The following is a 13,894-nucleotide window of genomic DNA, read 5'->3' on the forward strand; positions in this document are numbered from 1 at the left end:
CGGTTAAAGCATGAAGAAGGAAGAAATCAAAAGTTCTTTAAAGCCTAAAAGCACTTTCACTATCAAGCCAGAAGGTGGCCTTAGAAAAAGGCCAGCCGACAGCCTAACTGTAAAAACACCTGAGCAAGTAGAAATATATATATATATTTATTGGAGGTGAAAGAAGAAGAGGAGAGGGTAGATATAAATCGCCCTTAAAATAGCTGGGGAATCGATTACAAACGCAACAGTGTTTACAGTCGATCACCCATTACTCTCGTTTCTTCCTCCTCCCGTCTGTCTGGCTCAGATCCAAATCTGAACGGCCAGGGGTTTTTCCATGCCCTCCCAATCTCAAACGCGGAGATCAGGAGAGAATGGAAAGTCTATGGGAGGCGCAACATTCATGGACAGAAAGGAACCGTTCGTCAAACCATCCGCGCACGGCCCCTTTCTTAACGCACACTCACGGCAGCTGCAGCCTGCCGAAAAGCGCGTCCCAAAAACACAGCGGCTCACATACCCAGCAGCCAGAGGAGCGGTCGCTGTTGGAAGCGGCGACATCAAACACGGACGTCACAATCATCTAACAATACACCCTCGTCAGCCCCGGGAAGCCGAGAGAAAGTATAATTCTCTCAGACTTCCCAACGAGCTCACCTGCGAGCCCTATGACTGCAGCCGCCGTATTGCCTCAGCACACACGGGGCTAGAATCACAGGCACAGATGCAGACACCTCCTCCCTCGGAAAGAGTGTCAAACGAGAACAGAGCGTCCAAACAGAAGAGACGCTCGCAGTGAATAATAGACAAACACAAATAGACGGCGCCCTCAAGCAACATCTATGCGTTCGCTCCTCTCCAGACAGAAAAACGCCAGAAACGTGTACATCAAGTGTCAAACCCAGGGGACACGGATGAACACATTCTCCTGAACGTTTGCAGACAAAAAAGAAGTAATTTCCTACCGGAGTTTGAGAAACAATGGCACGAACAAAACTGTACCGAAAAGACGAAAGGCTGTTGACTGCTTCCTCAGACGCTCCCTTTATACGTCACGGTTCGCGCAGTTTGACGTCATAGGCTGTCGCCGGCCAATAGGATTGGAGTGTTGTGATTTTTGGCATTTCGAACACGAGTCATGAGTGACGTTCCCCATAGCGCAGTTTCAAGCGCAGAGTCTCGTTCCCTTTCGAAAGGGATATGTTATTTTTTATTATTTTATGTTAAACAGGGAATCTTGCTCTTGGAGCCACAGCTGTCCAGTCTTCCACATACGATCAATTAGCAGCTGCTCAAAAAGCTATCGATGGCAACAGGAATTCAATTCGCAAACAGGGATCATGCAGTCATACTAAAGATGAAAAAGACCCCTGGTGGAGAGTTGACTTGTTGGAAGTCTACGAGGTAACCAGAGTTAGCATCACTAATCGTGGAGATGGTTATGCACAGAGAATAAATGGTGCTCAGATCCGTATCGGCAACAGCCTGGAAAATAATGGCAACAATAATGAGCTGTAAGTTTTGTCTCTCTCTTGATACTTACACAAATGGTTAGAAAATGAGTAAATAAGGTAAAATTACTTTGAATAAATCCTTTTAATACAAACTTGCCTTTGACAGAAGTATATTTCATATGATTCATGCCGTTTTGATTCGCCCCTCTCTATTTCTCTGTTACTGTGTTTCTTCACAGGGCTGCGACTGTTGAGTCCATCCCACCTGGAGACACAAAAACATTTGAGTTTAAGCCTATTAAGGGACAATATGTCAACATTTTTATCCCTGAACGCAATGAATATCTCACACTGTGTGAGGTTGAGGTGTTTGCAGGTGAGTGATAAAAGAAGAGAGACATGGTGTGTAGACATTTGTACTATATGTACTATTTATACTATGTGTACGTTCCCTTAATGATTGTTTGTTCTGTTTTCATTGGCAGATTAAGTGGAATGAGATGATGTTACACCACAGTCCACTGATCCTATAAGCAAAATAATAAACTAATGTTTTCTGAGCAATACTGATGTTGCACTTTTTTCATTGTTTTCATTTTACCTGTGCACCTTTTATTCTTAAGATAAAAGATAAGTTTCAGTGCACATTCAGTAAAGGAATGAAATGGTTCTTAAAATGCACCTATCTTTTACCCATCTTTGTTTATCTTTGCTTTCTACATGAATAAATTACTTTAGCATTGCATGTTGTATTTCATGTTTCTGGATCAAAAATGCACAATAATGAGGAGGTGTAGTCTTACTACCCATCTAGGGTTGAGGAGCTGGTAACTAAATACATTTTAAATACATAAACTACATTTTTCAAAAAAGAGAAAGAAAAGGAAAACACAGAACAAGGATATTGAACCTTCTGTTCCAGAATCAAGAACACAACCACCAATTCGACCAATGTTAACTTTAAATTTTCTGTTATAAAGAGTAAAAAATTGACAAAAACCATATCACAAATATTAATATCAAAAAGAATAATAATGAAAATACAGGCAATAGCTTCAGGGAAGAGCTTGGCCAAAATAACAAACAAAGCAAAAAAAACTAACTAACCCAAAAATCTCTCTAAATTACCTGGAGAAAAATAATCCAAAAATAAATAAATGACATAAATCTTCCCTCTCTCCCTGTAACCATAAACAGGAGAAAATGGCTCCCTCCACTTTCATTCCCCAAAACAAGAAAGAACGATGAACTGAATACAGCTGGTCAGTCAGAGCACCTGTTATGATGGAGGAAGAAAAAGAGAGCAGAGAACAAAAAATACATCTGAATACAACACAAAATATACAGAAGTAAATATATAACAAAATGCTAGAATAAACGGTAACACTTTAGAATACTGATCCTTCATTAATGAATAACTACACAGGAACAAACGAGTAATGCAGTATTAACACTCTAGTAACTACTATTAACTAACAATAAACTCCGATTAATGAATTAGTAAGTAATAGAGCTCAGTTGAAGGTGGTAGTTCACTATTAACTAATCAGTAACTACTGTTTTTTTTCATTCCTCCCAGAGAACTACTAAGAACTACTATATACAGGTTCATAATTAACATGAATGTTGCATAAAGTATAATTAATTCTAAAGTAAAGTCCTTGGTAACCCACTAGTAATGACTGAAGTATTACCAAATACTTAAGAAGGAATTACTAATTATTTGGATCAGTATTCTAAAGTGAAAAACATGATAACTCTCTAGTAACCACTGGAGTCACTGTAAACTTTTGATGTTTTTGCATGTTTTGTACAGTAATTCCTTATGATATATTTGGTAACACTTAAGTAATTACTAGTGGGTTAAAATGATCTTCACTTTAGAATACTGATCCAAATAAATAGTAGTTCCTTTATAAGGATGTAGTAACACTTAAGTAATTACTAGTGGGTTACTATGATCTTCACTTTAGAATACTGATACAAATAAGAAGTACTTACTTTAGAGTTATATAGTAACTCTTGAGTTATTACTATCCAATACTTTACAAAAACCTCAAAAGTTTACAGTGACTCCAGTAGTTACTAGAGAGTTATCATGTTTTTCACTTTAGAATACTGATCCAAATAATTAGTAATTCCTTCTTAAGTATTTGGTAATACTTCAGTCATTACTAGTGGGTTACCATGACCTTTACTTTAGAATTAATTATACATTATTCATTATTCACATTAATTACAAACATCTATATAGTAGTTCTTAGTAGTTCTCTGGGAGGAATGAAAAAAAAAACACAGTAGTTACTGATTAGTTAATAGTGAACTACCACCTTTAACTGAGCTCTATTACTTACTAATTCATTCATCAGAGTTACTTGTTAGTTAATAGTAGTTACTAGATTGTTAATAATGCATTATTCAGTTCAGAATTAATTATGATTGTGCCCCCTCAAGTAAAACATGGAATTAGTTTTCACTGCTATGCCGATGATACTCAGTTATATATCTCATCACGACCAGATGAAATCTCTAAATTATCCAAACTGACAGAGTGTGTTAAAGAAGTAAAACATTGGATGACTAGTAATTTTCTTCTATTAAATTCAGATAAGACTGATATATTACTTATTGGACCAAAAACCTGTACACAGAATCTCTCAGACTACAATCTGCATTTAGAAGGATGTACTGTTACTCCATCCTCGACAGTTAAAGACCTGGGTGTTAGTTAATAATGAGTTAATTATGATGTGCCCCCTCAAGTAAAGTCATGACATGATGCACATATCACACATCATTAACTAATATATGAATAAACACTATAGAGTGCCATTCTTATTCCTTTACACCCCGGTACAAAAAACTAAAATAAAAAAGTATTTGTATTTTATTTTTATTTATATAATTAAACATATATGGACTTGAAAGCAAGCCATAAACATACCTGTAAAGACACACATAAGGCACATTTACATGTAAAATAGCGCGCGTCCGCAAGCTAATGCTAATCAAAGCATATACATTTAAACGACAAAAATACAAATACAGTTAATAACTGCACATAACCTCCTGAAAATCCCAATAAAACATACATGTAAATATGTCTTTAATTATTAATTCGGCTTACCAAAGCAGTCAACATTTATTAGTTTAAAATGCCAGCAACACAACAAACGCGCCAAGAGAACACCTAGCGTGCGCCACTAATGAGTGTCCCACCAGAAACAAACCCTACATACTTTAGTTCCGGGAATAAACTATGACTATTTAGCTATGACTAAATATAAATGAACTGTAAAAATCAGAAAACAGTTTAGATCAAATTAAATTTATTAGTGGTAGTTAGTCTATTTTCCACATTTGATTAGACACATCTATGTAATTAATGGCTAAATAATCATGTGCCATTGCAATTATTTGTCACAAAGCTGCAGATGGCAGATTATGATATTACAGTGTAAATTATGACAGTATTAAATCACGTTTAATTCAAATTCAGAGTACTTCTTGTTTACTCTTATGGAGGCTGATTTATTTAGTTTACCCCTAAATGTTAATTAATGCATTAATTATCAAACATGTATTAATGCGTAGTTAAGGCTGCTGTTTTCATGCATGAATCCTTATGACTCCTGTCGTAGTTAAGGATCACTCTTCATTAGTTCATGATTAGTTCATATCTTAACTAATCATGAGTTCATGTTGAAGTAACTATTAATTTAGGTATTAATTCATGGTTATTCATGTACTGTTATTGTAAAGTGTTACCAAATGTACTTATGTACATTACACTTATACTATACAATGTACTTATACTTATGAATGGGGTTATTTTAATAAATTCAGCTTTTTTTTTTTTGTATAGTGAACTAAATGTAAACATCTTTTATGTAAAACATCTTACTCAGGACAGTACTAAATAAAAAAATAATATGCATTTTGTATGATCTCTCTTATTTTATTAAAATTATTGACATTTTCACAGATTCTGCAAGTGGTTCACTTACTTTTTCTTGCAAATGTATATAAGGCACCTACTGGTGTTTAATTAATATCATCTGCAGCAATTTTGAGTCTGTTTCTGTCAAAGAGAGTGAATTCATTGAAGTTTCTTCTGGTTTAAGAGAAACGCTCTTTGGAATGCATAGCTGGGCAGAGCCGGTGTCCTGGAGGATGTCACTGTTTAGGCCTGTGGTCATCTCTGTTTCCGGAGGTTGTGGATTTACACATTAAGGACACAAAGGTGTTATTTAGCCATTAGGTCTTAAAGTTTGTGGAGCAAAGGAAGGTCTCCTTTATTGATCAGCTCTGTCAATACAAGCCCTGGTTTGAGATCTTTGGAATGTGGGTTTTTACAGGATATGCACAGGCAAGTACAAACATTTTCTGAGTGTTTAACTCATATTGTGCTGCATCACAATATCCAAGCCCCGTATCAAGGAGAGTAATGGTCTCATAGTTTTGATGGGGAGGGTCTTAATTCAACAATAAATGGAGCATCATTTCTGAGCACAATATTATTCAACTAGACCCTCTTCACAGACTGCTGGTATGTATTAATATTCATATCTATGTTTAATAGCACATTTTTGGTTTGAAATGTTTTGAATGCATAATATTCCTCATATTAATAATATATTGGATAAATAACAAATCTAGCAATTGTTTATAAAAATATTAATTCCATTTATTATATACAAATTTATTATTTTGTTTAAAAGCAGATAACTGAATTGTGAAGGTCTTCTGTGAGGTTGATACATTGATGAATTCCAGGTGAGTTGAATGTTTATGCTCTCTCTACACCAGGGTAATGTTATAATTAGAATGTTAAAAAAAAAAAAAGGAATTTGTTGACTACAGTTTTTAAATCAATTTGGTATCACTTTCACTAGTGATACATTTTCAAAACTATTGGCACAAAACTCACACTTGTAACATCTTTTTGTTGGAAAAAAAAAAAAAAAAAAAAAAAACTAAAGTAGCTGTGCTGCTTATGTTTCCTTTCACAAAACCATTATAGTAAATGTCACATTCGTACTTCACAAAAACACAAAATAATAAACCAAGTGAGTTTGTTGATAATTAAGAGCAGCTAGATTAAATTACATTAAAACATCACAGTTACTTATTGCACAATGAGTTTCATTAGGTGGCAATCTTTCAGTCTTATGGAATGTACTGAAGCTCTCAGTTATACTATATCACTAAATTGGCTATTGAATAAATTTTTAATTTAATACAACATGTACTATTAATTGAACAAACCACTATACCAATCACTTTTGATTAATAACAACTGTTCTGACATAAAGAAGGCCTTGTTAGTGAAGAATCTGTTAGTGGTGTTTCTTTGAGAGCATGATATGCAATGGAGGTTTTACTAATAAAATTACATTTTAGTTGGATAAATTAGGGTGTAAAGATATAGTATATAGGAGTCTAGAAGTGTCTTGTTGCCCTCATTTCAATGCAATAATAACAAAAGAACATTCAACAAGAATCAAGTTGACAAGACAAGTAGTTGGCGATGTCACTTTGTAAAGAAAGATTACATGCCTTCGCATACGTGTTCTTATACAGAGTATTCACGCCAAATGTGCATTCCTATTCACCTTATTTTTATAGTTTTCACTTTGATATTCTTCTCATTATTTTCTTAGAGCAGCTAATAAATCGGAAGTCTTGCACATTTTGATAAATCTGCATCGACAAATAAGGGGTATAGACTAAGCACGTAATACACATGCGCATGACGTCACCGTTTTCACAGCTTACACAGAGATGACAATGGTACCGTTTTCAGAAACTTGCACTTTGAAACCTGTTTTCAAAAGTTTGCATTTTTAGGCCACCAAAATACATAAAAGGTTTTCTGTTTGTAGCTGAAAATGATGTTGTGTAAACACAGCCACCCCTGACACAAAGGCATTTAAAATCCAAAGAAAGGAGGCAGGTTAGTTTCACTGACTTTACTGTCATGGGGCTTATCTATATTATTTTATCATTAAAATAGCAATAGATGTCTTTCTTAGTTTTTATGAGGATGATAAATTGAAAATTATTCCTTCATATGCTGAGATGAGGTGATGTGTTGTTGTGTCTTATATCAGGATGACCATCCGTGTGATTGTGTTTCTAACACTTACTGGACTGTGCGTCGCTGATTCCAAAGGTACGTTTAGAATAATACAAGTAAAAATACCTGGATTTAAAAATCTGTAACCATTGTGTATCTGTTACCAGTGTATGGTGCTGGAGAGATGAGCCGTACACCGATATCCACAAATAGAGTATTTAATAAAATGAAAGAGAGTAACAACCATAACACACATAAACTAACATTCAGAACAGACAAGGAGTGAAGGGAGTGAGTCCAATATAAAGGGAGTGCTAACGAGGAAGTCCAGGTGATGATGATCGGTGATGATGGGGAGATGACGAGGGAAGTGAGTGCAGGTGTGGAGAACAGGAGGATTGTGGGAAATGGAGTCTGGGGAACAAGGGATCTGTGACAGTATCATTACATATCAATCAGATTAATTTATTAAAATTATAGGCTGAAATATGGTAATTGAAAGCTTGTGATTTATTTATTTATGAAGACTCTGTGATAGAATATGTTTATGCACATTAAAGTAAAAAGAAAAAAAAAAAGTTATTGTTGATTATTTTATGGTAAACAGGGAATCTTGCTCTTGGAGCCACAGCTGTCCAGTCTTCCACAGCTGCTCAAGAAGTTGCTCAACATGCTGTCGATGGGAACAGGAATCCACTTGCCAGTGCTGGGTCATGCAGTCATACTAATGCGGACAAGGACCCCTGGTGGAGAGTTGACTTGTTGGATGTCTACAAGATAACCAGGGTTAGCATCACTAATCGTGGAGATTGTTGTGCAGAGAGAATAAATGGTGCTCAGATCCGTATCGGCAACAGCCTGGAAAATAATGGCAACAATAATGAGCTGTAAGTATTGTCTCTCTCTTAATACTTACACAAATGGTTAGAAAATTAGTAAATGAAATAAAATTACTTTGAATAAATACTTTGACAGAAGTATATTTAATTTGCTTCATGATGTTTTGATACGCCCCTCTCTATTTCTCTGTTACTGTGTTTCTTCACAGGGCTGCGACTGTTGAGTCCATCCCACTTGGAGACACAAAAACATTTGAGTTTAACCCTATTACAGGGCGATATGTCAACATTATTATACCTGGGCGCAATGAATATCTCACACTGTGTGAAGTCGAGGTGTTTGCAGGTAAGGGACAGAGAGAGAAGAAAACTCTGTGATAGAATTTATGTACTTATTAATGTGTTTATAACTGTTATTATTTTATTAACAGAAAACTACACACCATCATACACTTGTGTTCTAATCCAAAGTGAGTGTTTTTCATTACTTTGAATGTTGTCAGTAACACATATATAATATTCTTACTGAACATTTGGTAACCAATAAGGGATAATGTACATCAAGACTGTTATTATTGCAAAATAAACTCAGAAAGGGTGATTATTATATGGCTACTAGTCACAAATAAGTAGTTTTGGACACAAAATATTGATTTGAGTTAAAATATTTTATTCGCTCACTTGTAATAAAAGCAAAGCTTCCGTGAAGAAAAAATATTCCTAGCAAGACAAATATATAAGGAATAATGTACAGTCATGTACACCAAATACATAATTACATGGACATATTGATTTGAGATTAAACTGTTTGAAATTCTTACCTCTTTATTATCTGAGAATCCATTACTGTGTACAAAAACAATCATTTGGGCAACAAGACAAACTCTACAGTACTCTTAATACTAAAAATACTTCAATACAATCAATAACTATAACAGAGACGCACCAGTTGTGTTTGTATGAAATGAGAGAGTGAGTCTGTGGTGTGATACAAGAAACATCAGAGAAAGTCCGGCTTCAGAAACCCGGATGAACTGTCTGTTATACAGCGTTACTATTGATGACGGTCATTATCTGGAAATATCAGACCTCAGAATGTCACGACTGACCAATCAGAATCAAGTATTCCAGAAAGTCATATAATCATTTGGATTACATAGCTTAGTATTATTTTGCTCCTTGGAATTATACCGTTGCACATTAAAATACAAAAAGTTATTGTTTATTATTTTATGTTAAACAGGGAATCTTGCTATTGGAGCCACAGCTGTCCAGTCTTCCACAGCTGCTCAAGAAGTTGCTCAACATGCTGTCGATGGGAACAGGAATCCACTTGCCAGTGCTGGGTCATGCAGTCATACTAATGTGGACAAGGACCCCTGGTGGAGAGTTGACTTGCTGGATGTCTACAGGATAACCAGGGTTAGCATCACTAATCGTGGAGATTGTTGTGCAGAGAGAATAAATGGTGCTCAGATCCGTATCGGCAACAGCCTGGAAAATAATGGCAACAATAATGAGCTGTAAGTATTGTCTCTCTCTTAATACTTACACAAATGGTTAGAAAATTAGTAAATGAAATAAAATTACTTTGAATAAATACTTTGACAGAAGTATATTTAATTTGCTTCATGATGTTTTGATACGCCCCTCTCTATTTCTCTGTTACTGTGTTTCTTCACAGGGCTGCGACTGTTGAGTCCATCCCACTTGGAGACACAAAAACATTTGAGTTTAACCCTATTACAGGGCGATATGTCAACATTATTATACCTGGGCGCAATGAATATCTCACACTGTGTGAAGTCGAGGTGTTTGCAGGTAAGGGACAGAGAGAGAAGAAAACTCTGTGATAGAATTTATGTACTTATTAATGTGTTTATAACTGTTATTATTTTATTAACAGAAAACTACACACCATCATACACTTGTGTTCTAATCCAAAGTGAGTGTTTTTCATTACTTTGAATGTTGTCAGTAACACATATATAATATTCTTACTGAACATTTGGTAACCAATAAGGGATAATGTACATCAAGACTGTTATTATTGCAAAATAAACTCAGAAAGGGTGATTATTATATGGCTACTAGTCACAAATAAGTAGTTTTGGACACAAAATATTGATTTGAGTTAAAATATTTTATTCGCTCACTTGTAATAAAAGCAAAGCTTCCGTGAAGAAAAAATATTCCTAGCAAGACAAATATATAAGGAATAATGTACAGTCATGTACACCAAATACATAATTACATGGACATATTGATTTGAGATTAAACTGTTTGAAATTCTTACCTCTTTATTATCTGAGAATCCATTACTGTGTACAAAAACAATCATTTGGGCAACAAGACAAACTCTACAGTACTCTTAATACTAAAAATACTTCAATACAATCAATAACTATAACAGAGACGCACCAGTTGTGTTTGTATGAAATGAGAGAGTGAGTCTGTGGTGTGATACAAGAAACATCAGAGAAAGTCCGGCTTCAGAAACCCGGATGAACTGTCTGTTATACAGCGTTACTATTGATGACGGTCATTATCTGGAAATATCAGACCTCAGAATGTCACGACTGACCAATCAGAATCAAGTATTCCAGAAAGTCATATAATCATTTGGATTACATAGCTTAGTATTATTTTGCTCCTTGGAATTATACCGTTGCACATTAAAATACAAAAAGTTATTGTTTATTATTTTATGTTAAACAGGGAATCTTGCTATTGGAGCCACAGCTGTCCAGTCTTCCACAGCTGCTCAAGAAGTTGCTCAACATGCTGTCGATGGGAACAGGAATCCACTTGCCAGTGCTGGGTCATGCAGTCATACTAATGTGGACAAGGACCCCTGGTGGAGAGTTGACTTGTTGGATGTCTACAGGATAACCAGGGTTAGCATCACTAATCGTGGAGATTGTTGTGCAGAGAGAATAAATGGTGCTCAGATCCGTATCGGCAACAGCCTGGAAAATAATGGCAACAATAATCAGCTGTAAGTTTTGTCTCTCTCTTAATACTTACACAAATGGTTAGAAAATGAGTAAATAAGGTAAAATTACTTTGAATAAATCCTTTTAATACAAACTTGCCTTTGACAGAAGTATATTTAATATGCTTCATGTCGTTTTGATACGCCCCTCTCTATTTCTCTGTTACTGTGTTTCTTCACAGGGCTGCAACTGTTGTGTCCATCCCACTTGGAGAGACACAAACATTTGAGTTTAAGCCTATTAATGGGCGATTTGTCAACATTTTTATTCCTGGGCGCAATGAATATCTCACACTGTGTGAGGTTGAGGTGTTTGCAGGTGAGTGCTAAAAGAAGAGAGACATGGTGTGTAGACATTTGTACTATATGTACAATTTATACCATGTGTACGTTCCTTTAATGATGTTTTGTTCTGTTTTCATTGCCAGATTAAGTGGAATGAGATGATGTTACACCACAGTCCACTGATCCTATAAGCAAAATACCAAACTACTGTTTTCTGAGCAATACTAATATTGCACTTTATTCATTGTTTTCATTTTACCTGTGCACCTTTTATTCTTAAGATAAAAGATAAGTTTCAGTGCACATTCAGTAAAGGAATGAAATAGATCTTAAAATGCATTTTTTATTCATCTTTGTTTATCTTTGCTTTCTACATGAATAAATTACTTCAGCATTGCATGATGTATTTCATGTTTCTGGATCAAAAAGGCTCATTTAGATATTCACAATGAGGAGGAGGTGTAGTGTTACATAGCTACCCATCTAGAGTTGAGGAGCTGGTAACAAAGTAAAGAAAAATTAAATTTTTCATAAAAGAGAAAGAAAAAAAGAAACATGGATAGAACAAGGATGTCAAACCTTCTGTCCCAGGATTAACAACACAACCACCAATTCAACCAATATTAACTTTTAATTTTCTGTTATAAAGAGTAAAAAAAAGAAAAAAAAAGAAAAAGAAATCACAAAATAAACAATAACCATAACAGAAATATCAAAAAGAATAGTAATGAAAATAGGGGTGCTTCAGTAGCTTCAGAAGTGATCCAGGCCAAAATAACAAACAAACAAAACAAAAGATCTCTCTAAATTACCTGGAGGAAGATGGATAATCCGGAAAAATAATTTACATATCTCCCTCTTTAACCATAAATAGGAGAAAAGCAGGATTACAAACAAAAATTGCACCCTCCACTTACATTCCCCAAAACAAGAAAGAAGGAAAGGAAGAAAGATACAAAAGAAACAACTCAATATACAGTATCTCACAGAAGTGAGTACACCCCTCACATTTTTTGTAAAAATGTCAAAATTGGGCCCAAAGTGTCAATATTTTGCGTGGCCACCATTATTTTTCATGTGACTCGTTAATGTTACAAGGTCTCAGGTGTGAATGGGGAGCAGGTGTGTTAAATTTGGTGTTATCACTCTCAATCTCTCATACTGGTCACTGGAAGTTCAACATGGCACCTCATGGCAAAGAACCCTCTGAGGATCTGAAAAATAGAATTGTTGGTCTACATAACGATGGCGTAGACTATAAGAAGATTGCCAAGATCCTGAAATTGAGCTGCAGCACGGTGGCCAAGACCATACAGCGGTTTAACAGGACAGGTTCCACTCAGAACAGGCCTCGCCATGGTTGACCAAAGAAGTTGAGTGCATGTGCTCAGCGTCATATTCAGAGGTTGTGTTTGGAAAATAGACGTATGAGTGCTGCCAGCATTTCTACAGAGGTTGATGTAACATCTGGATGGATCCGTTCAGAGTCAATAAACTTTGGAGTTTTCAGAACGCTTTTAACCTGATGAACTTTGTTTGTTAATCACTAACTCGGCTCCGGACGACTGTGACTTTCGGCAGGTTTGTGGACCTGTGAGGGTAAACAGAAAACTCCAACTTCCTCACTTTGGTGACTTCAAAAGGAGCACCCCCTCCAGAGACTGACCAGATCCACATTCCAACACCCACACACACAGGCACACACAAAAACACACACACAGACACATACAGAAACACACAATCATACATTTTTGACTGTATATATAAAATACAACTATGCTGAAATATATCCATCATGTATTTTAGGGCCCATGCATGTTTCCTAGTGTTTAAATGAGTGTATTTGTGCTAGTGTGCATTTTAATTGTGGAATCTTGTCTGTACACCATAACTTCTTTTATATGCATTTCTGATGTATCGAGTTTGATCTCTGCGTAAAGCTCTGGACACGAGCTATTCACTGAGGTATGTCACATAGCTGACAAATGCATTTTTCTATGTGTTTAATGATACTGTGAAGAAAGCACTCCATCTCGAAATCCGATCTGATAGTCATTAAGTATGCAAATTCAGCTAGGAGACCAAACAAAGGAACTTTGCCCGCCAAATAGTGCTGCGCATCTATTGGTCGCTACAATTCAGGAGGTGTGTTAGCTTGGGTTTCCATAAAAACAATGACACACACCTTCTCCGTGCTTTTCTCTCTTTTGTTCTCCCGATTGTCTCACGAGCACCTCGTGCACGTCTTTCCCGGACATCT

General features: G+C 35.8%; 2 protein-coding genes across 3 annotated transcripts in view; both read left to right on the top strand.

Moving 5' to 3' along the window:
* The window catches only part of LOC125274679 (fucolectin-5-like), an 82,681-nt gene extending 80,503 nt beyond the window's left edge, over window positions 1-2,178 (top strand). The window contains exons 7-9 of the mRNA XM_048201081.1: window positions 1,214-1,496; window positions 1,676-1,812; window positions 1,922-2,178. Of these exons, the coding sequence (XP_048057038.1) occupies window positions 1,214-1,496; window positions 1,676-1,812; window positions 1,922-1,926 (425 nt within the window). The 3' untranslated portion in view covers window positions 1,927-2,178. The remainder of the gene's footprint in view (window positions 1-1,213; window positions 1,497-1,675; window positions 1,813-1,921) is intronic.
* Window positions 2,179-5,947: 3,769 nt separating this feature from the next.
* LOC125274675 lies at window positions 5,948-11,826 on the top strand. 2 transcript variants are annotated; one of them, XM_048201069.1, is made up of 12 exons: window positions 5,948-5,985; window positions 6,158-6,212; window positions 7,550-7,611; window positions 8,123-8,402; window positions 8,564-8,700; window positions 8,786-8,824; window positions 9,598-9,877; window positions 10,039-10,175; window positions 10,261-10,299; window positions 11,073-11,352; window positions 11,532-11,668; window positions 11,778-11,826. In XM_048201069.1, the coding sequence occupies exons 2-12, from the start codon at window positions 6,202-6,204 to the stop codon at window positions 11,780-11,782; spliced, it is 1,407 nt and encodes a 468-aa protein (XP_048057026.1). In that variant the 5' UTR covers window positions 5,948-5,985; window positions 6,158-6,201; the 3' UTR covers window positions 11,783-11,826. The 2 variants fall into 2 exon arrangements, with proteins under 2 accessions (XP_048057026.1, XP_048057027.1); XM_048201070.1 differs by having other exon boundaries at window positions 5,967-5,985; window positions 6,161-6,212.
* The last annotated feature ends 2,068 nt before the right edge of the window (window positions 11,827-13,894 follow it).

The sequence above is a fragment of the Megalobrama amblycephala genome, linkage group LG9 (genome assembly GCF_018812025.1).
Source record: "Megalobrama amblycephala isolate DHTTF-2021 linkage group LG9, ASM1881202v1, whole genome shotgun sequence".
Classification (NCBI taxonomy): domain Eukaryota; kingdom Metazoa; phylum Chordata; class Actinopteri; order Cypriniformes; family Xenocyprididae; genus Megalobrama; species Megalobrama amblycephala.